The 21,145-nt window shown below is 38.2% G+C and overlaps 1 protein-coding gene across 6 annotated transcripts in view; it reads left to right on the top strand.

Moving 5' to 3' along the window:
* Nucleotides 1-21,145, top strand: part of utrn (utrophin) — a 184,221-nt gene that overhangs the window by 137,634 nt on the left and 25,442 nt on the right. For all 6 annotated transcript variants that reach the window (XM_024290458.2, XM_024290459.2, XM_024290461.2 and 3 more), the window contains 7 exons: nucleotides 4,234-4,295; nucleotides 6,353-6,427; nucleotides 9,362-9,563; nucleotides 11,514-11,599; nucleotides 12,657-12,814; nucleotides 16,336-16,502; nucleotides 19,952-20,063. In XM_024290458.2, the coding sequence (XP_024146226.1) occupies nucleotides 4,234-4,295; nucleotides 6,353-6,427; nucleotides 9,362-9,563; nucleotides 11,514-11,599; nucleotides 12,657-12,814; nucleotides 16,336-16,502; nucleotides 19,952-20,063 (862 nt within the window). The remainder of the gene's footprint in view (nucleotides 1-4,233; nucleotides 4,296-6,352; nucleotides 6,428-9,361; nucleotides 9,564-11,513; nucleotides 11,600-12,656; nucleotides 12,815-16,335; nucleotides 16,503-19,951; nucleotides 20,064-21,145) is intronic.

Here is a 21,145-nt window from a genome sequence, read left to right as displayed (position 1 = left end):
CCCAAAAATGTCATGTTTGAAATCTTTACAAAAACATTCTTTTTTGTTTTTTAAAAGGAAGCGATAGAGATCAACTTTCAGTTCGTTAGTGGAAGCTGCTACTCTCTCTTCTTTAGCCCACAAATATAAGAAACAGAAAAGTGTGGTCACACTCCAGAAAACCCACTTCATTTGAACTCTGAGTCCATCAGCGGGACTGATCAGAGGTCACTTTCAGCGCCGTGACGTCCTCTGACACATTCATTTCCCCCGTACTCCCATCTCCTCCCATGCTCTGCGTCCTTTCTTCAGGCTGACAAATGTCCCCTGATTAAGACTGCGCCTTGTCCAGCCCCCTGTGGAGAGGAGCTCAGTTCAGATCTTGAAAGGGAACTTCATCTATGCTGTGTGAACAACGTGTCACATTCTGTCCCTTTTCACTCACTCTGGCATGTTTTCACTGCAGCTGTGAACAATGTGCTCCTTTAGATCATATACTTTAAAAGTTTTAATAGGATTCGAAAACTGTCAGAGCTGAGAACCAAAGGCTGCACAGGGCTACAATAGAGGAGGAATCGGTTCGGTTTGAAAAAATAAAATAATAAAAAAGTTATGGAGATTGAAGGAAGACCAGCGACAGAAATAAGATCCGTTAGGGATTAAATGCAGCATCAATAGCGGTGTGATAAACCTGACACATTTTAGGAAGTCTTGAATCTTTTTTTTTACTCGGATAGATTCCTAGAATTTTTCTTTTTTTTTTTTTAATCCATAAAATCGTTCATGCACAGAAGCTGCAAATAACCTACCTTGGTTTTTTTTTTTTTTCGTGCAACATCAAACATCGCATTATCGCAAGAAAAGAAGATTTTTTTCTCCCGATAACGAGATAGTAGATGTCGTTATCACGAATTTCATAGTGTCACAATAACGAAATTTCCTGCTAATAACAAGATTGTAGATTTTGTTATCTGATAAGTTTCGTTATGTTGCAATAACCACATCTTGTTATTAAGAGAAGAAAAATCTTGTTTTCTCATGATAATGAGATCATAGATCTCTGTATCATATCATATATCTGACATAACAATTTTTGTTGTTGCAATCATATTTTGTTGTTATAATAAGAAAACAAGTTATTTTCTCGCAATTGTAAAAAAATATCACAAGATAACAAGCTTTATGTCACAATAACAACATCTACCATCATGTTATCACAAGAAACAAAACTTGTCTCTATCATGGTGTAACATTTTTTGTTGTATTGCATTTACAATGTTATCTCATGTTATCCTGAGAAAGAGAGTTATTTTCTCGTGATAATTAATAGATGCTGTTATCACAATATAAAAAGTATTGTTATGTCGTCATAACGACCTCTACCATCGAAATATCATGAGAAAACATGGTCTTTCCTGGTAATAACAAGATAATACATGTCATTGTGATGCGATAACAAAATTTGTTGTGTAACAATAATGACATCTACTGTCTTGTAATCACAAGAAAAAACTCATTTTCTCATCCCAATCCGATAATAGATGTTGGTCTCATGAGATTACACTTTTGGTTGTGTTGTGTCGCAAAAATTACATCAACTCTCACGTTATGAGAATAAGATGTAGTGTAGAAGTTGTGTTATTTCGCAATAACGACATCTACAATCACGTTATCTTAATAAAACGAGGTCTTTCTAAGGTGATAATGAGATTGTTATCAAGTCGAGGGATGTTTTTAATGAGATAGATGTTGGTATCACGAAATAACAATTTTCATAATTTTGCAATAACGGCATCTACTAGCTTCTTATCACGAGAAAAACCTTGTTAATTATGATAATTAAGTAGTAGAATGTCGATAATGAGATCTACTCTCGAATTATCATGACAAAACGAGCACCGTTCTCGTGATAACGCACGACTAGGTGATGTTATTGCGACATAGCAAAATTTGTTATCAGGTGATAATGATGCGCTCTATTTGTTTCCAGATAAGACTTTGTTTTCTCGTGATAATATAATATTAGATGTTGTTATTGTGAGATAATGAAATCTGTTATCTCATGTCATCTCCTATCTCATTATCACAAGAAAAAAATGTATTTCTCTTGTGATAAAGTGATATTAGATGTCACAGTTATGAAATTATTATCGTTATTTTCTCGAAATAATAAGATGGTAGATGTCGACATCACGAGATGACAATATTCGTGTTGAAATAATGACATCTGCTTTCCCTTTATCATAAGAAAACATGTTTTTTTTCATTATAATAATATAGTAGATGTTATCACAACTGTTGTTATCTCGTAACAACATCTTCAATCACGTTAGGACGAGTGATAATAAATGTTGTCGCGCGAAAAAAAAGCTATATGTTATCACGAGAAAATGAGAAAAATAAGACGTAATCATGAAAAGATTGGCAAAAAGAAAAAAAGTAAGGTAGGCCGTTTGGGACTTCCTTATTAAACCACCTTGTGAGATTTTACCATAAAGATTTTCCATAAAATCTTTTGCGCTCACTTTTTTTTGCTCTTTTAATTCCCTTAAAGGACAAATTCAAAATTTCCATTTCTCATTGAAGAATTGGGATACATGTGGTTAATTAGGGAGCAGCAGGAACGAAATTAGAAGCCAGAACCACTTTAACCTTCAGTGTTACAAAGCTGCCGGGAATCGCACATAAAACGTCAAAGGGAGCTGCAATTATTCTTCATAAGCTGATTTAATATTACGGTGGTGATCTGTCAGACTGAGAAGGTCACTTTTGTCAAATATTCTCGGCTGCTCTGGTCTTCCCTGGTCAAACAGAGATCGTGAAATCGTTTGGTTCCTCTGTGACCCCGTTTGACTTCCTGCTCTCATTAGAAAACATCCCATCCCTTCGGCTAATCTTTGTTCTTCCCTGGGCTTCCTGAGGCTACAGATCTCTGATACTGAAGTATCTTTTAAAGTTATTCCAGGAAATACATGAACATCCTGAAACCTTTGGCCGCATGTTTCTACTTTAAGGTTGTCGGACTTTAAAGCATCTTACATATCAACCTCTCTGGAGTTTTACACATTTTCAAACAAACAAAGAAAATATAGACTGAGATTAAAACAAATGACACCTGCACTCTCTGTACGCTTGCAGGGATCAGAAATAAAGAGCCAGGCTTGGAGAACAATAAGAGGATCGCTTTCAAGTTAACTCCAGGCTGTGATCATGGATGTGTCCGTCGACTGAACCTGTTCGGTGGAGTTCAGAGAAACTCTAGTGTGTTTAGCCTTTGAAAAAACTGGGATTCTTTTACTTTGTTGGATGGAACCACACAGTGCATCTCACATCGACTCTGCAGGAACAGCAGAGCAAAGATGAACACCTTTTTTACCGAAACGTCGAGCTAAATCAAATCGAGGGGGGATTTTTGCATGATCTGCATTCAAATAAAGCCTTCTGCAATCCAGGAGGGTCTTCCAGTCTTATCAGAAAGGATATCAGGGAGCGATCCTGCTAAATATTGATGAACATCTGCGTTCTGGGAGAGCTTCTGCCATCCACAGCTGCAGTTTGACTTCACTTCCTGCTGTCAGCAGAAAGTGATCCGTTCCACCATCCGCAGGGAATATCCTGCATTTCAAAAAGCACCATCCACAAAAAAAAAAAATTCTTCTCCCAACATTCCCCACAGGTGTGAGCGTGACTGCTGACAGCCAGATGCCTTTTTGAAATGTATTCATGCAAACACAAACAACATAGGGCTCCACGTCACAGCCAGCAGTGCTCAAACAGTCGCTGACTGGCAGCTGAAGCCTGAGAAAACTGTCCCCTGAACGCAACATTTGATTGGTTTTGGGTGTTCTGTTTTAAAATCTTTTACCTCTATATTTTTTAAACAGATTTTTAAAGCTACAGTGTATTTGTGAGACTTGATTTTTAGTCTTTAAAAGAGGATTTTTATTTCTTTAAAAATTGATTTCTGTAGCTTTAATTCGGAAACTGTAATTAAAATTCTAAACTATTCTGCAGGTTCTCATTTTATATTTTACACATTTTTTTGTGTTTTTATAATTTCCCTTTGTGTGTTTTTCCCTTTTAAAGAGCCTTGAAGGTTTAAGAAGTTCTATTTCCTGAGTGAATGTGTGCTTTGACATAAGTAGCTCTCGGTGTGTTTGTGTGTCAGAATCTATTCTTGCTGTTTTTATCATTATTATTTTTTATTTTAGGGCTTCCAGAAATAACTGTGCTCTTATTTTGTTGTGCTTGTAGTCATCAGACGCAGACGACCTGCTGGGATCATCCAAAGATGACAGAGCTCTACCAGTCACTAGGTGGGAACGCACAGCTGCATGAACTTCACATCTTGAAGAGTTTTCCAAAATACTGACAGAAATGCAGATTTGTTTGGTCACCCGAACTGGTACAAACAATGAAACTCTCAAAACTCCTTAAAATAACAAGTATGTGTTATTTTGCCTCAAGATAAAGGACTTTGGAATAAAAAAGTGCTTTCTTTCCTTCAAGATGAGAAGCCATTCTTAGACTTAAAAGATAAAACATGAAAAGTCATCGCATTATATGAGACATAAATAGAACCACCACATTTGCTTCTGCAAAGAACAAACAGGACTTTAATGGAGGTCAAAGTGGGACATTTTTGCCTCCTTTGAAGTCAAAAAAGGCGTCTCTAATACCTTGTTTCCACTGAGCGGTCCAGACCGGACTGGACCCGGCAGGACTGGACTTTTGAGTGTTTCCATTACAAAATAGACCCATTAAGCAGGACCGACTGGTACCATTGCTGGTTCCTGTTGGTCGTAGGTCCATAGAAAAATAGAATGGACCTGTGAGGGCGGAGCTTCTGTTGTCACACATCGATTGGTGGAAAGGTTTTACGACAACAGCAAGCGTCCAGATTGAAGGATATTGAACTAAATGTATATTGTATTTAAACTGACCAATCACAATGCAGATGAGAAGTTTATGAATAATTTGTTGCTATTCATAAACTCTCAAGCTCTCAGCTTGAGTTGAATTTTACTCTTTTTTTGTTTTTCATGAGAGCAACCGCGGCTTCTGTCGTGTTATGCAACGAGAACCGTCCGCACAGCTCGCCTCTCCAGCCAGAGCGGCGTTCCGCCTCCAATTCTTTAACCAGAACGCAGCTCCGGACCGCTCCCGCTTACTTTCACCCCTGTTTGCGGGGGTTGGGGACCGGAGACACCTGTCTCACCCAACCCCCGCAGTCAAAAAACGTCCGTTACCAATCCGTACTCATGAAAAACACTTCCGATCGTGCTTTGTAAAACATTTATTGAAGAACATCAGAGTATTGATCAACATAAAGATTTTTTTCTTTTTATTCAGAAGAATAGACGGTTCTGCAGCCTAGAGTCCGGCTTCATCCATGATAAACACCTGCTTCATCTTTTTCATTTTCCGTCCGTTTCTGAGTCAGCTGATGCGGCTTCTCTTTTGTTGTAGCCGGATCATTTTGACGTGTAGTTACGTCATCGGTCTACACCCCGCATGCATCCACCGATGGTGCAACGCTCACTTGAATTGCCCAGAACATTCTCAACTAGCCGAGAAGGGACTGGTCTGGTCTGTACCGCTCAGTGGAAACGAGGCATAACTCTTCCCAGTGAAAGAAAAAAGAATGTAAATGTTAAAGCATTAGGGCTATGATCGACAGCTCTGTGGTTTATCTGAGGGAGGATATCAGTTGGTGGGAATGGCGGGCCGTTACTCAACCTGAAAGAGGAACATGATAGACGTCCCGCGACTTAAAACTGTTTGGTTGAATCTATTTTTGTCCTTCAAAAATATCTCAGTGGTTGAAAACTAAAAAAAACTAAGGTGTTGATAGTTGTCACTGGCAAGTTTTTCTTTTTCGAGTCAACAACAACAAAAAAAGAAGTAAAAGCTTATTAGCATTTGGAGGAAAACTAATTTAAATTTGCCTCAGGGGATTATTTACCTTTTTTTTAAGTCAGAACTCAACATAAGGAGGACTTTTTTTTTTTTTTTTTTCTCCAAAGGCAGATGTGCCCATGACTGATGTCTCGGCTCCATGCCGCTCCCTGTCAATATCCGTGCGCATGTCTGTCCCCGTGGGATGGAGAGTGTGATTGTTCTTTAATGAGCAGCCTGAATCGTAATAACCAGTGAAACTTTGGGAGCGTCTGCTGTAGGGCCAGCAGCTCGGCAAATAGCGCCGGCGCCCTCCGAGACGCACCTCGCCAGCCTAATTACACAGTCCACATTAGCATTCGCACCTCTCAATCACCTCCGTGGGCAATTACATCAGTCAGATTTACAGGAAGTCCTGCAAGTGTTGCCCTGTAGATGGATTTTTCTCTAATTTTGTTTTTTTTTCTACCTGCAGCGGACTTAAACAATGTGAGGTTTTCTGCATACCGAACAGCCATGAAGATTCGCAGACTACAGAAAGCACTGTGCTGTAAGTGAAAGATCTCTGCTTTTGATGCTGGGGTGGCGGGTTGGGGGCGCACTGATCATTTTTGCACAGATGGCTCAGCTGCTTGAATGTGGGGCTTTGCCACGCCGACCTGCGCCTGTTGAATGTGGCGGCGCCGCACAGGTGGGCTTCAGTCTGAGAGAAGCTGCTTTCTCTTTTGGAATGGGAGCTTTGATGTAGGAGGTCATTACCTTCCCTGCAGTTTCAGGTGGTCACAGACACATCTGAGCACACAGGTACACACTCTCAGCGAGCTTTCAGCGGAAAATGGTGACAAACGGCTGCAATTATCCAGCTGTTGATTTTTTATCACTGCAACAAAACAACGCGGCCACGCTTCATTTACATCTCACACGGTTTGTACGTTTGTGGGGAGAAACAAACAAACAAACCAGCAGCAGCTGGATGGGGATAATCAGCTTAAAGTGAAGGAAAAAACAGATTGAAAACTTAAAAAATAGATATTGTAACTGAAAAAATTTGAAATTTGAAAACAAGATCTTGCAAATTTGAAAAAAAAACTGTTTTGAAAATTTGAAAAAAAAGAGAAAACTTGAAATAAATCTTGAAAATGTGAGAAAATATAAAAATTTGAAAAAAAAATTGTAAAGAAAACATTTTGAAAACATGTAATAAAACTTGAAAATTAAAAAAAAACTGCTAAATTGAATTAAAAAAAATATAAACATAAAAATTACCAATTGAAAAAATAATGAATTCATTAGTAACAGCTGCTGTTTCGAATTTTCAACTTAATATATAATATATTTTCTGAATCTTCACTATCAATCCTCAGTTTACAGTCTCAAATTTAATTTTTCGAGTTTTCGCTGCTGAGCGGAGCCTAAATTTACATGGAGGCGGGGCTTTGAGCTCATTGGCTACTTTAAATGCATCCCATGATTCCCCAAGAGGTAATGGTGTTGGGTCTGTTTTGTCTGTTTATGTCGGTGCCTGCGTTGCCCCACTCCAATCAAACTTGGGGAGAGAAGTATCACTACTGTGCAGTTTTTACTTCAAATTTCTTTGCGACTTTGCCGTTGATCTTGTCAATCAATCTCCTTCGTGCCGTTTTTCACGTAGATGGGTCACGAGCAGCTTGGCAGCGTTACATAAATCTTCATCATTAGATCCTTGTTTTCATCCTAATGCTTATTTTTCTATGGAAGTTTGAAAAGTGTGAGTAAAAAATGAGAGAAAAGTGTTGAAGTATTCATGTGTGTCTGAGAAAGTAAGGAGTCCCCTCTGTCACCCCCTGGGAAACGTGTCTCACTAGCCAATGAGCCCAAAGCCCCGCCCCCATGTAAAATTAGGATCAGCTCAGCAGCGAAAACTTGAAAATCAGAATTAGAACTGAGGATTTAAAGTGAAGATTCAGAAAAGCAAAAAAAAAGTTGAAAGATAAAAACAGCAGCTATTACTAATCGATACATTATTTTTCCATTGGTAATTTTTACATTTATACTTTATTTAATTCAAGTTTTCATGCTTTTTTTCTCAGATTTTCAAGATTTATTTAAAGTTTTCAAACTTTTTTTTCCCAAATTTTCAAAAATATATTTTTAATTTTCCTTTTTTCTCAAATTTATGATATCTTGTTTACAAATTTTCTACAACATTTTTAAGTTACAATGTCTATTTTTTAAGTTTTCATCCTGTTTTTTCGTTCACTTTAAGCTGATCCCGATTTGACTCCATGCAGCTTCATCCAGATGAACCAGAGTAACATCAGTCTTCTGTTTGCTAAATTTTAATGATTTGGAATTATTCAGGTTTTCCAGCTCGCCGTCACAGATTGCCTCTCTGATCACGGGTGCGTGCTGGAGACAGGAATGCATCACCCCGAGTGATTCCGATGCGGGCACTGCGATTCCATTTTGTCCATTAGATTAGAACACGAGGCTGCAAACGCACACACACACTCTTTCGGTTATCAGTCCAGATCCAGAAGTGTTTATTAGCGTGTGGAAGAATGGCACTCACATTTACACGTGTGACGGGGATGCTGCGCAGCGGCTAATTGGGTTAAGTCAGCGCCAGGAGGCTGGAGAAACACAAATGATCGCGCATGGCATCCCACTAATTAGCCACAGCCTTTTTCAGCTCTCTTCTGGAGAGAAGTAAAGTTTGGCTTTCTGATAGCAGCTGATAGTGCGGCGGTGCCGGCTGCATGTAAATGAGTCCGGTTTTAGTGTGGTATGCAGAGTAACAAGCAGCTTCACGCTCAAACATGGCTGCCGTCTTGTGTGGACAAAGCATATAATTATTCCAATATTTATTTATTTATTATTTTTTGCAAGAGTTTTAACATTCCCATGAGATTAAAGTCTAATTTTTGAGTTCTGTGTTTTCAATTTCTACTGCAGTTGTCCTCAACTTGATCCTAATGAAATAAATCTGAAACTCTTGTTTTTTAGTGTATCTCTGTGCTCAAAAAACAACATATTTTGTGCTGGGCAGTAAACAAACAACATGTGTTGAAACAGCCAGCTGGCAGATCTATTTACATCTGCCCTGGAGCAAAACACAAAATGAGAACAGTTACCAAAATCTAGGTATTAGTCTTGTTTAGATCATGGCTGATGCATGTTTTTTTAATAAAAAAAAAGCACAAAAATATCTCTTTTGCTATTTTTTTTTATTATTAAGCTTGTATTTATGGGTTTAACGCAGATGTATTTTATTCTGCCTCATTTTAATACATGGTAATGAATATAAGTCTATTGGAATAAATTTTAAAAAAATGAACTGTTTTCATTCTAATTGAAGAATGTGCTGATTTGTTTGTGTCTCCCATCAGATTTCTTGATTATGTAGTTGTTCATCTTTTCTCCTTCCTGTGTTCCTTCTACTCTCAAAGTTTGGTAGTTTTACTAAAGCTTGTCCTCTTCCTCTTCCCCCTCAATCATCCTCCAGTGGACCTTCTGGATATCGGCGTCGCCCAGAACACTTTCGAGCAGCACAAACTCACCAACAACAGTCAGCCTCTGTCTGTCCCAGACGTCATCAACTGCCTGACGTCTGTCTACGACGGCCTGGAGCAGGAACACAAAGATCTGGTTAACGTCCCCCTCTGCGTCGACATGTGTCTCAACTGGCTGCTCAACGTTTACGACACGTGCGTACGCCATCTGTCATCAGTTCAGGACAGCCGCTCAGGATCAGCACACTTTCTTTTTTGAGGCTGTCACAGTTTCGCACGTGCATGGCTTCTTCAGCTTATTTTTAGCCTTCTTTAGTTTTATTTATACAAAAATACAGCCTAATTAGTTCTAAAATGAAACACATTTAACTTATTAAAAAGATCATTTGTCAAAAAAATACATTAAAATTCCCAAACTTAGATGAAGAAAATGAAATTGTTATGAAAATTAAAAATGCATTCTCTGTCAGATTTTCTAGGAACACCAAGATTCTGGCTGTAAAAATGTTTCAGCAATAAGTTTAGACACTGAGCCAGAAAAAAACAGGTATGGAGGTTAAATTAGATGAATATATTTTTAGCAACACTCTGCTTTATCACACAGATGAAAGAAACCCACCCAGATTTTTTTTGCTTTAGAGTTAAAATGAGATCTTGGCTAGAAATGCAGTATTAGAAGTTGGATCAAAACCAACTAAAGTAACTCAGTTTTTGGACAGAAGACATCTACACAAAATAATGAGTTCAACATTTTTGAGAAACTGTTGGACTATATTAGTCTTTTTATCATTCAAACAGGCTTCTACTTTCACTAATTCTTGATGTAGAGCAGGATTGTTAGATAAATAATGAAGCGTGTCATCTGCATAGCAGTAGAACTTAATGCGATTACTTTTTTTTTTTTTTTTCTATCGGTCCAAATCCAGAATTCTGTGGGGCACTGGTACTTGTAAAAGTCATGTCATACATTTTAAGAAACCAAAAATAACCATATAAATATTGCTCGAAATATCCTGTATTGCCCTGCAAAAATGACCCCTTAGAAATGAGTAAAACATGCGTACCCCATCTCTTGAAACAAACATATAAAATCTGCCAGTGTGGCATTGCCGCTTATTTTAGGGAAAAAAAATCTACTAAGACATGTTTTCTCAAACTAACATGACAGACAGGAAATAAGATTTTTAGTAACACTTTAGATGAGGTGCTGCAAATCAATAAATATAATGTTGAGAGAGATGGTAAATACATTTGTTAAGGTTGTAAGAAGTTTATTACTCTTGCCTTTGTAGACATTGGTCTCACTTTAGATGTTAATGAATCTTACCAAGTATGTTAATAAACCTTATTTGGCTTATTGTGCTATTAAATGTCTTAACACATTAATAATGTTTGTTAATGTGTAAATAAAGCTTGCTAAGGAATCTTATAATAAAGTGTTACCAAAGTTTTTTTTTTTTTTTTTTTAAGACTGTTTTTGAAGTCCACCACTATGCAGATGACACCCTTCGTTATTTTTTAGTTAATCCTGGTCTAAGTGGAGAATTTGTGAAATGATAAAAAGACTTGGATAGACCAACATTTTTGCACTCCCCAAAAAAGCAAAGGCAGAATTATGCTTTTTGTATAAATCTTTTCTCTGGAATAATTAGCTAGTTTTTACCCAGCTTCAAATAAAGCGATGACTCACACCTTTGAATTGGTCCAAATCCAGAACTGGACATTAGCTCTTGCAAAAGAAATCACATTAAGAAATCAAAATCAACTAATTAAATATAACTTGATATGTTGTGAATCAGTCATTTAAATCCAGTTTTAAGGGTTAATGATGTAAATAAACAGAGAAAGTATCAGAAATGACAACCAGGTCCAACACAAACCAAATCAATAAACTTTTGTGTAATTCGTAAACAAGAAAACAAACACTCATGTATGTTTGTTGGGAAAAAGATCAACATGGGATGTGTCCGTTTAGCCTTGTAAACATTGTGGGTTTACAGGAAATACAACAACAATCACAGACGGAGGAGAAATGGTCCTTTCCTTCCTCTAGCGTTTCATCAAATCCAAATTCCACTTCAGACATTATTTAGTTATAATAAATAAAACAGAGTGCTAAACGAGGACTTGTGTTTGCCTTCGCAGCGGACGCAGTGGGAAGATCCGCACTCTCTCCATGAAGATCGGCCTGCTCTCCCTCTCCAAGGGACACTTGGAGGAGAAATACAAACGTAAGTGGAGTTGACAAGCTGCTATTCACTAATGTAGGCATGCTCCTTAAATGCACGGTTGTACAAGCCCTTCTGCGTCACCCACGGCGCCCTACATCAGCTGTTATCCCAGCATCAATATTCAAACGAAAAATACAGCGTGTGAAGGGCTCGTCTAATTGGACGAGGGACCTCCTACGCGTGTCTCGTGTATTCTTTTTAATTCTGGTTGGTTGTGGAGGATTAGAGTGGATATGGGATTGCTGCGCTGTGAGGAATATTGTCAGTCAGTCTTTGCTCTTTGTCTCTGAAGATTTTCTCTTCCTTCACTGTCACAGCTCACCCCAGCGTTCATCTAACACTTTCACTTTTGTCCCATCTTACTTAATCTCACTTCCCCTCCTTTCCTCTCCGTTTCCTCCCATGGTTTGATCCCGGAGCGTTTTCCTTCCACTGGCAGCTTCTATTAGCTGGAGAAGGGTTTCAAGCATGGTTGATTGCGTCCTTCCTCCTTTACAGTTTCATTGATTGTCAGTCCGGTGCGTGTACTCTCACTGCATTGCACCCATGCTTAACTCAATGTTCTGCCATTTTAAAGCTCTTCTGGGGAGAATGGGTAAATGCCATCGGATTTGGTTGAGTTTTGATTGTGAGAAAAAGGAGGTGAGAAGTGCAGATCACAGCTGGAGTTTGCATGTTGCACACGCGTTGATAAAGGATTTTTTTTGTATGCGTCTGTGGCGTTTCGTAACCCGATTAGAAAAGAAAAAAAAAAGAAGTCGACATGTGGCATGTGTCAGAGGGCCGGCCTCATCACCCGCTGCAGCGTTGTCAATCTAAATGAGAAGTGAAGGAGCGTTTAGGAAGGAAGAAAATCCTGGCATGGAAGACAGAAACATTAAAAATGAATCTCCTTCTCTGGTGCAGCCACACTCTCCCTCCCACTTACAGCCATACAGTCTTTCCCCTCTACATCTATTTATACATGTTTTTTTTCCCTTCTCAATGTCAGCCACAAGTGCTGACTCTTCCTCACTGGCTCTCCTCTTGTTTTTTTTATCTCCTCACTCCTCCACAGATCTCTTCAGCCAGGTAGCGTCAGCAGGCGGTACGTGTGACCAGCGGCAGCTGGGACTGCTGCTGCATGAAGCCATCCAGATCCCGAGGCAGCTGGGGGAGGTGGCTGCGTTCGGAGGATCCAACATCGAACCCAGCGTCCGCAGCTGCTTCCAGCATGTATGTCAGCACAGAGACAACACGAGCACCAGATGCTTGCTTTACTGACACGTCCACAGTCGGAAGGAAAATTCATGTTTTTCCTTCCTAGTTGTCAGTAAATGTGACCTGATTTTAATCTAAGTAAAATATATTGACAAATTTGACATTTTCTGGTAGCAGCTATAAAAGAACATCACCAACGACAGGGGTCTGCAACCTTTAATAGTAAAATAGCCATTTGGGCTTGTTTTCTAGTGATCAAAACTTGGTTGGAGCTGCACAGTCTTATTTTCATGCTGCTGTGCATTCATTACAATGTATTTTTAATAATAAGTATGATTTATGTTTCTTTTTTGGCATGAGTAAAGCAGAAATAAAAAAGAAACTAGCATTTTCTCAACATGTGAAATTATTTTTCACATCAGACAACATTAGATGTATGATTTCTTTTCAAAATAAAATACATTTTGTTCCAAACAGGATCATCCCAGCGCAGCTCCAGACAGCATGAGATAATATATGATTTAAACTCGCAAAGGATCAGACTTTTTACCAAAGTTTTGCTTTGTATCTAAAGATTGTGTAATCTGGAGGAATCATAAAGCAAAGAAGACCTCTTCAAGTCGGCAGGAATGTAAAAAAACCCTTTAGTTTATTTTCGAGGAACTTAATGAATCTAAATTAAATAAATGCTAATTTATATATATATATATATATATATATATATATAAAAAACACAAAACTGTGAATTACATGTTATTACTACTGAAAAATAATATTCTAAATGGATCAACTGTCATTGTTGTGGCTTCCAGTCCTCAAGCTTCACAGTTACTTTATTTTCCAGCTTCTGAGGTTCTTTGAAATTCTGCTGAAACGTTGCTGATCAAGCATGAACTCTCAGTTGGCCTTTTCAATCCAGTTTATTTATAAAGCGCCATTTCACAACCAAGGTTCTCTCAAGGCACTTCACAAAAACCAATAAACCTCAAATTGAGCCATTGTTAAAATCCTGTCATTCCAGATTGTTATAAAATATTCAGTCTTCTAACCAGATGTCCTCTAGAAATTTACTGTGACCCGCTTCTTTTTTTTTTTTTTGCCGTTGTCTCGAAAAGTTTACAGCCTCTATTGAAATATGTGGTTTTTCACTCTATCATCCTGAACCAGAAATAGAAGCCAAAACTTAAAACTGCAGTATCACAAATTGAATTGATTTTCCTTCACTGGATGTCCCAAAATAGAACCAGGCAGCATTTTTATTTCCAAATAAAAGAAAAAAGGTTTCCTAACAGGCAACTTCTTCACAGACTTCATCTTGAGTCTGACTGTCAGTTGCAGTTTAAATTTTCATTTGTCATTAAATCACCGAACCATGTTGGCAGAAAACAGACAGGCACCCCCCACCCTCAGTGATTGTGTGCAGACAGAGCCCTGTGTCGCCTCGTGCACCAGTTTGCCCTGCAAGTGTTAGTGCTCTCACCCACTCCATTCGCTTTAATGGATGTGCGATGAACGAGTTCCACCGCCATAAATTTGGCCCCGTTTTGCTGCTCCTTCGTCGCTCTCCCTTGATTTCTCCATCCATCCGTCGATCCGGTCGTCCTTTCAGCCAGACAGTAATTAATGTGCAAGTGCTATAATTCTACCATCAGACGGCAGAGAGGTTGACGAGAGATGAGACTAATGTATGTGGAAGGAGAGACGCTGACATCACTGAGGCCAAGGTCAGACTGAGTTAGTTTAAAAAAAAATGCAGAGAAAGTTTTATTAGGAGCGACTTTAATCATGGGGTCAGACTTTATTTCACATTTAACAAAATAAAAGCCCAGAGTTTTCCTCACATTCATTGTAAAATAAAGCTTTTGACAGGTAAATCTGATTTTTAAAAACAAAACATTTTGGAATTTCATAGAGTGAAAGTGAAAAATGCATCTATCACACGTGTCAAAGTCAAGGCCCAGGGGCCGGATCCGGCCCTCCAGGTAATTATACCCGGCCCTCCAGATCATTTTATTTTATTATTAGTGGTTATTATGTTATTTTCAATTATTTATAACTTGTATAATTTTGACAAAATATATTTTTATGGAGGGTAAAAAATTGAAAGTTATTTAAGGTTTAAGTTGATTTATTCTGGAATAATATTTCTGCTTTTTTATTATTCATAATTATGTTAAAAAGTTACAGTTTTAAAAATTGTCATTCTGCTAGCTTTTCGGACTTTTTGGCATTTACTAAGATTTTTAAGGCTATTTTGGAGTTTAGCTAATATTTCAGCTACATGCTAGCTGTTTTGGCTAATACATGATTTTTTTTTGCAGTTTTTTTACGCTGTTTTGGAGTTTGGCTTATATTTACATGCTAGCTGTTTTGTCTAATTTAGAACTTTTTTTTTAATTTTTTTTAGAATATCTTGAAGTTTAGATATTTATTTAGCTACATGCTAGCTGTTTTGGCTAACCTAAGTTTTTTTTTTTTTAGTTTTTTTAGGCTAAATTAGCATTTAGCTAATATTTTAGCTGGCAATCGAATTCAGCGTTTTCAGCTATCAGCACTAGCATCTTCAGCTTACAGCATTCACACTAGCATTATCACAGCTAATGCTATATATATAGCTCATAATTATGTTAAAGTTACAGTTTTAAAGTTTTAAAAAAGTGTTTGGCCCCTTGTGTAATTGAGTTTGAGACCTCTGATCTAGATAAAGATTTTTATTTTGTGCACATCCTTTTTTTTTAAAAAAAAAAAAAGATTTTATTTCCATTTAATTTCAAGACCAACTCTAAAATTACATTTCTGAAAGGTCTAATTTCAAGGTAAAAACAGTTTAATTTCCTGTTTAGTTTAGCTGAGAACAAAAGTTTATTCCTGACAGTGAAATGCTTATAAAGTTTTGACACCCCACACGTAACACCGTCAAAGGAATCTAGAGAACGCAAAAAACTTTTGGATTCTGTATTTGCAAACACATTTTGCCCTTTTCCTGCTTTTCTGCCCTTTTTGTGAGCCGGACACAGTGGAAAGGTTGATTTGCTAAATGGTGACAGCAGCCGTGTCAGAGTTTCCCACTGCGCTTTGACTGCTCAGACTAGCTCATTATAGCATGTAGCTGCATCGTAGAGACACCTGTGTTTCACTTGGTGCAGGAAAATCCCCAACCGGTTCAGCTAATGTCGGAACAAATGCAAAAAAGTGATTCTCATCTTTGCGTGTCGCTGTGTCTAATGACATGAGGGACAGGAGGAAGGAGGGTGATGAAGTCAGTCAGTGTTTATTGGAACACATTTGAAGCATTAAAAATGAATAAGATACTCATAAAAGTTAAGTTCCCTGCGTTATAAAGTCTTTCAGGAAGGGCTTGTCACTTTACCATGCAGCTGCTTTAAATCTGTCTGCTGGTTTATTAGCATGAGTAAAGTGCTGCAGTCTGTTGTACGTCTTGTAGTTAATTTCTTTTACTGTTAAGCTGAACTTCTACAAAGGGGTTGATAAAAGTTTGATTCACAGGCTGGAACCCCTTTTATTTTTTTGGACAGGTAAACAATAAAGTGGAGATAGACCCTCGACAGTTTGTTGACTGGATGCACCTGGAGCCTCAGTCCATGGTTTGGCTTCCTGTCCTGCACCGAGTGGCTGCAGCGGAGACCGCGAAGCATCAGGCCAAGTGCAACATCTGCAAGGAGTGTCCTATCGTGGGTTTCAGGTAAGTCCAGGTTCCTCATATTTGGCATGCAAAAGATTTATTTTTAGCCTAAGACAAATAAAGAGCAGCCCCCCACACACACCCCCACCCCAACACATTAAAACGTGACATCGTTCTGGTTTGTTCTGTGTTTGTTGAACATAAAGGGCAGATCTGCTCGGCTGGGCAGACATTTATCTAAATGTCACCGTCTGATACACCGCTGGCTAAATACCATCCCAAGTTTTGTAATTTGCACACAGACTCATGCGTGGCTCATGCGCACACACGAGACAGAGGACTTCCTCATTCACAAAAATATAATGTCAGTCATTTCCTGTGAAAAATTGAGCACTTTATTCCTAAATGTAAACTCCTCCCTGGGCAGTTCAAAGGTTTAGATGTTTTTTTCCTAAAGTAAACTCCTCCTAGGGCAGTTCAAAGGTGTAGTTGTTTATTCCTAAATGTAAACTCCTCCCTGGGCAGTTCAAAGGTGTAGTTGTTTTTTTCCTAAAGTAAACTCCTCCTAGGGCAGTTCAAAGGTGTAGTTGTTTTTTTCCTAAAGTAAACTCCTCCCTGGGCAGTTCAAAGGTGTAGTTGTTTTTTTCCTTGTTTACTGTATTGTTTTGCATTAGATGGTCAAAATACGGTGTCTCAGAAGTACAAATCAAACTAACAATCACTCAACATTAAAATATATTAAAGATCAAAACGACAATTAAAAAGAAAAACAAATAATAATAATAAACAACATGTAGTTCCAAAAAAATCAATATCAAAATAAAATAAAACTACATTAAAAAGGAAAAGTTTTGGGGGAAAAAATGCAATTTCCAGAAATCAAAATGAAATGAAAGAAACTGTAAAAGGAAGGTATAATTGGACTGCACTGATTGGATAATCATGTTTGTTCCAACAGGAAATTAATTTTGTTTTCCAAAACATTTTTATTTACCGGTAGTTTATTTTTTTTTGCCATTATTTTGTTTCACTTTAGGGTCATCAAATCAAAAGTTATGATGAATCATTGACTGAAACAAAAAAAAGAAAACTTGTTTGGCAGAACTGGGGGCTAAAATATAGGAATCAGAAGCTAAATGTTATTCTTAAGTAGAACATACTGAATCTGTGGGCAAAATAGAAACAAAATAGAAACAGAAGGTACTTTTCCCACCTTTACTGAGGCATAATCAAACTTAGTCTGGTGGACTGACAAAGTCTACAAATCCCTAAAACACTTTCTAACTTATTTTAGTTAGTTCTTGTCGATTTACAGACAGAACATACTAAAAATAAGGATTAACGACATCCGACAAGAAAATCCCATCACCCCGACCTTAAGTGAGGGCAGCTTTTCTCTTCTTACTGACCAACGTAACGCCGAGTGGCAAGATCGCGTCCCCTACAGACCCACTGCTTTGCAAGCAGAAAGAGAAACCCATTCAGACATTTGATGAAGTACATATCTCCCAAGTTCTGTCACTGATCGATGGGAGTGAGTGATGGTGGGAAGGAAAGGCAGAGTAACAATGAAATAGAAGAAAAATGCCAGGCAGGCAATTTGGGTGCTCCAGAAATGACATGTAGCAGGAACAGTTCTTGCTTTTGCTGTTCAGACAACATAGTAAATGTGTTTATCCCCTTTTTCAACCAGATACTGACTTGGTAGGAAACAATAGAACCTAAAAAAAAAATCCTAAAAAATCCATACAAAGTTCTCTTGTTGATCATGGACTTTACTTTCTTAAAAATAATTTACGAAATAGGATGATTGATGTTTTAGGGCAGAAAATCCCCTCACTACAGGTTTTATTCACTTTTTTCAGACGGACAAGAACATTTTTACACTTTGCTCTCTTGCTTAAACTCTCACAGTTCAAGCTTTCATAGAAGATAAGTTAATTGTTATAGAATTAAAACAAAGATCTGCTCGTTAACAAGAGTTTACTGAACGGATTCTGTACAGGAGACATGGCACGGAGGAGATTATTTGACCAACACCCAATCAGGATGCAGAGCACAATTTACTGGTTTTAAAAAAAAAAGTGCAAAAAAAAAAACAAGTGAAACTGCACAACCTCGAAAGGTGAATCGCGAAATTACTAGGGACTAATGTGATTGCATTACAACAGGAAAGGTACATTCTTAAAATCTCATTGATACATTTATGCATTAATAATCAGCTTATTGCTTTGAACAATTATTTGACTTTAAAAAATAACTTTTTCCATAAAGAGCATTTATACCTTCCATATCGCACCTCTGAAGCCTTCAAATTATTTCTAATTTAATGTTCTTTTTTCGTTGGGCCTGAAAGTTGTTAGTTTTTCTTATTCCTTCTTAAAACCATTTATTTACTTTTTATACTTTGTTTTATTGCATTTCTTTGGCAGCTATTTCGTCTTGTTTACTTGTAGAAATTAAATAAAACTGCTAAATTTACTAAATGTTATTGGTTTTTTCATTGCAGCTTTTAACAAGAGAAAGAACTTAATCTAATTAAAAATAAGATAATTTAGCTTTTTGAAATTGTGATTTTTTTAATGATGAGTTACAGTTGTAATATGAGGCAGGAAAATAGATTCAAGACAAAGTGTGAAACCTACAAATATACCGCATATAACGTCAAATCAAGAAGAAGAAAACCAGTATAAGTCGCACTTTTATATTTGCCCGAAAAATAAAAACAGCAATAATAACTGAGAAAAATATCAAAATTTAAGGAGAAAACAATCAGATTCTCCTCCATGTTTGTTTTGGACGACACCTCTTCTTCTGGGACTGTCAGTAGAAAATACAGCACCCTCTAGTGGTTGTTAGCGGAAATACCCGCTAAAGGGCAACCGGTTGCTAGTGGAAAAAGTCGTAAAAGTCGGCTAAAATGTGAAAAAAAACAGTGACTCATACTCCGGAAAATACAGTAAAATATTTTTAATGTCAAAGTTACTCATTTTTTTAGGGGACAAATGAATTTTGGGACTTCCTATTCCCACTGAAGGTCGTTGTCTCATAAAAATATGCCTTTTGTCAGCACTTGTTTGACTTGTTGTGCTCACACTTGAATCATTTGATATATGGGCCTCTTTCTTCGCTCATCAGTCTACTAACCTTGGGCAGAGCTTCAGAGGAGAGAGAGGCAGAAGATTGAAGGTATCATGTTTGAACGCCTCCTGTCTCAATTTAGCTGTTAAATGGCAGAGTGGCTGCAGCTGCTGCTGAACATCCAGACGTCAGGTTGTTGTGTCTCGCTGGACCTCAAGCGCGTCTGTCATTCTGTTGTTGTACCGGCGTGTGTGACCATGCAGGGTTATGTGACAGAGTGACAGTCGCAATCCGAGAGCTGAGTCATGTTGCAGAGATGTACTAACAACCCCACCACCCCCGACTAAGAAGAGGTCCAGAGGAAATCAGAGTGACATTTACAGTGTCTTCTTTTCCTCACCTTCTCCTCTCTTTGTGTCTGTTTGAAGGTATCGCAGTCTGAAGCATTTCAACTACGACGTGTGTCAGAGCTGCTTCTTTTCTGGGCGCACCGCCAAAGGCCACAAGCTCAACCACCCCATGGTTGAGTACTGCACACCGGTGAGGGGACATCTACGGCACACACACTCATTATTTTGCACACTATTGTCAGATTCTTAATGAAAATGTACATTTCATGCTTTTGTGTTTTTGTCAGATACACAATGAGTCACAGTAGTGTTTGTTTTAGCGATAGCAGTGTGTTTTTTAATTGAAAACTAGCTTGGGATTTATGCTACGTATAAACTGGACACTGTTGTTCAAGATTGCGCTAAGGGGCATTCCTGAATGTTTAGCACTTTTACAGTGTTCACACTGGACTGTTGCTACCTGGGACTGCCGCATGCACTCACAGTTTAAAGAGGCTTAGCGCAAAATGTTAAATCTAGCTCCAGGCTTTTTCTTTCACGGCTCTTTTCTGAAACAGTGTTCTCCTGCTTATTTGCGATTTTACGTATTGGCAGATTTTTATTTCAGTCACATGGCTCTTCCGGTTTGTCATAAAAAGCGCCAACAACTCATGAAGGAGGTGCTGACAGCGAAGGGGGAGCACAAAAGGAGCGCACCCTCCTCTCTCTATACCCCTGCATGGAGAAATGGCATCAGCTGACTCAGAAGCAGGCGGAAAAAAACGCTGATATGCTGAATAAGACCGCTAACAGACTTTCTTTGGCCGCGGGGCGAGGGATTTTCCGTATTTGTGGATTCTGCAAATTCGGGGATACCTCTGGTTCCTAACCCTCATAAATACGGGGGGATTACTGTGTATGAAAGGCTTGGCGTCATATAGTTCTATTTTGGCACAAACCGCAATTACGCAAATCTGAGTCCCTGATTGATCAAGTTCAACTGGTTCAACTTTCCTGTTTAATGGCATTGTGCTTTATACGTAGGGCCCAAAAATTGAGTGAAAAACTTGTGTAGCGATGCGTGAACACAAGAGAATTTAGCGCGGGAGCAAAAAACTTGCATATTACTTTAAATTTTTATTGGAATTGGTTGCTTAAACGCGACTTCTGAGCCCAGTGTGAATGCATTATTATGCTGCATACAGACTGTGATATGCATTAAAGAATGTGCTAAACAGGCTTTTAGTGTACTAATGCTAGTTACTGTTCTAGAGTCTGACTGAGTGGTGGAGT

This window comes from Oryzias melastigma, linkage group LG24 (assembly GCF_002922805.2).
Source record: "Oryzias melastigma strain HK-1 linkage group LG24, ASM292280v2, whole genome shotgun sequence".
In the NCBI taxonomy this organism is placed as follows: domain Eukaryota; kingdom Metazoa; phylum Chordata; class Actinopteri; order Beloniformes; family Adrianichthyidae; genus Oryzias; species Oryzias melastigma.
Note: the sequence above shows the minus strand (reverse complement) of the source record. Positions and strands in the feature narration are given on the sequence as shown.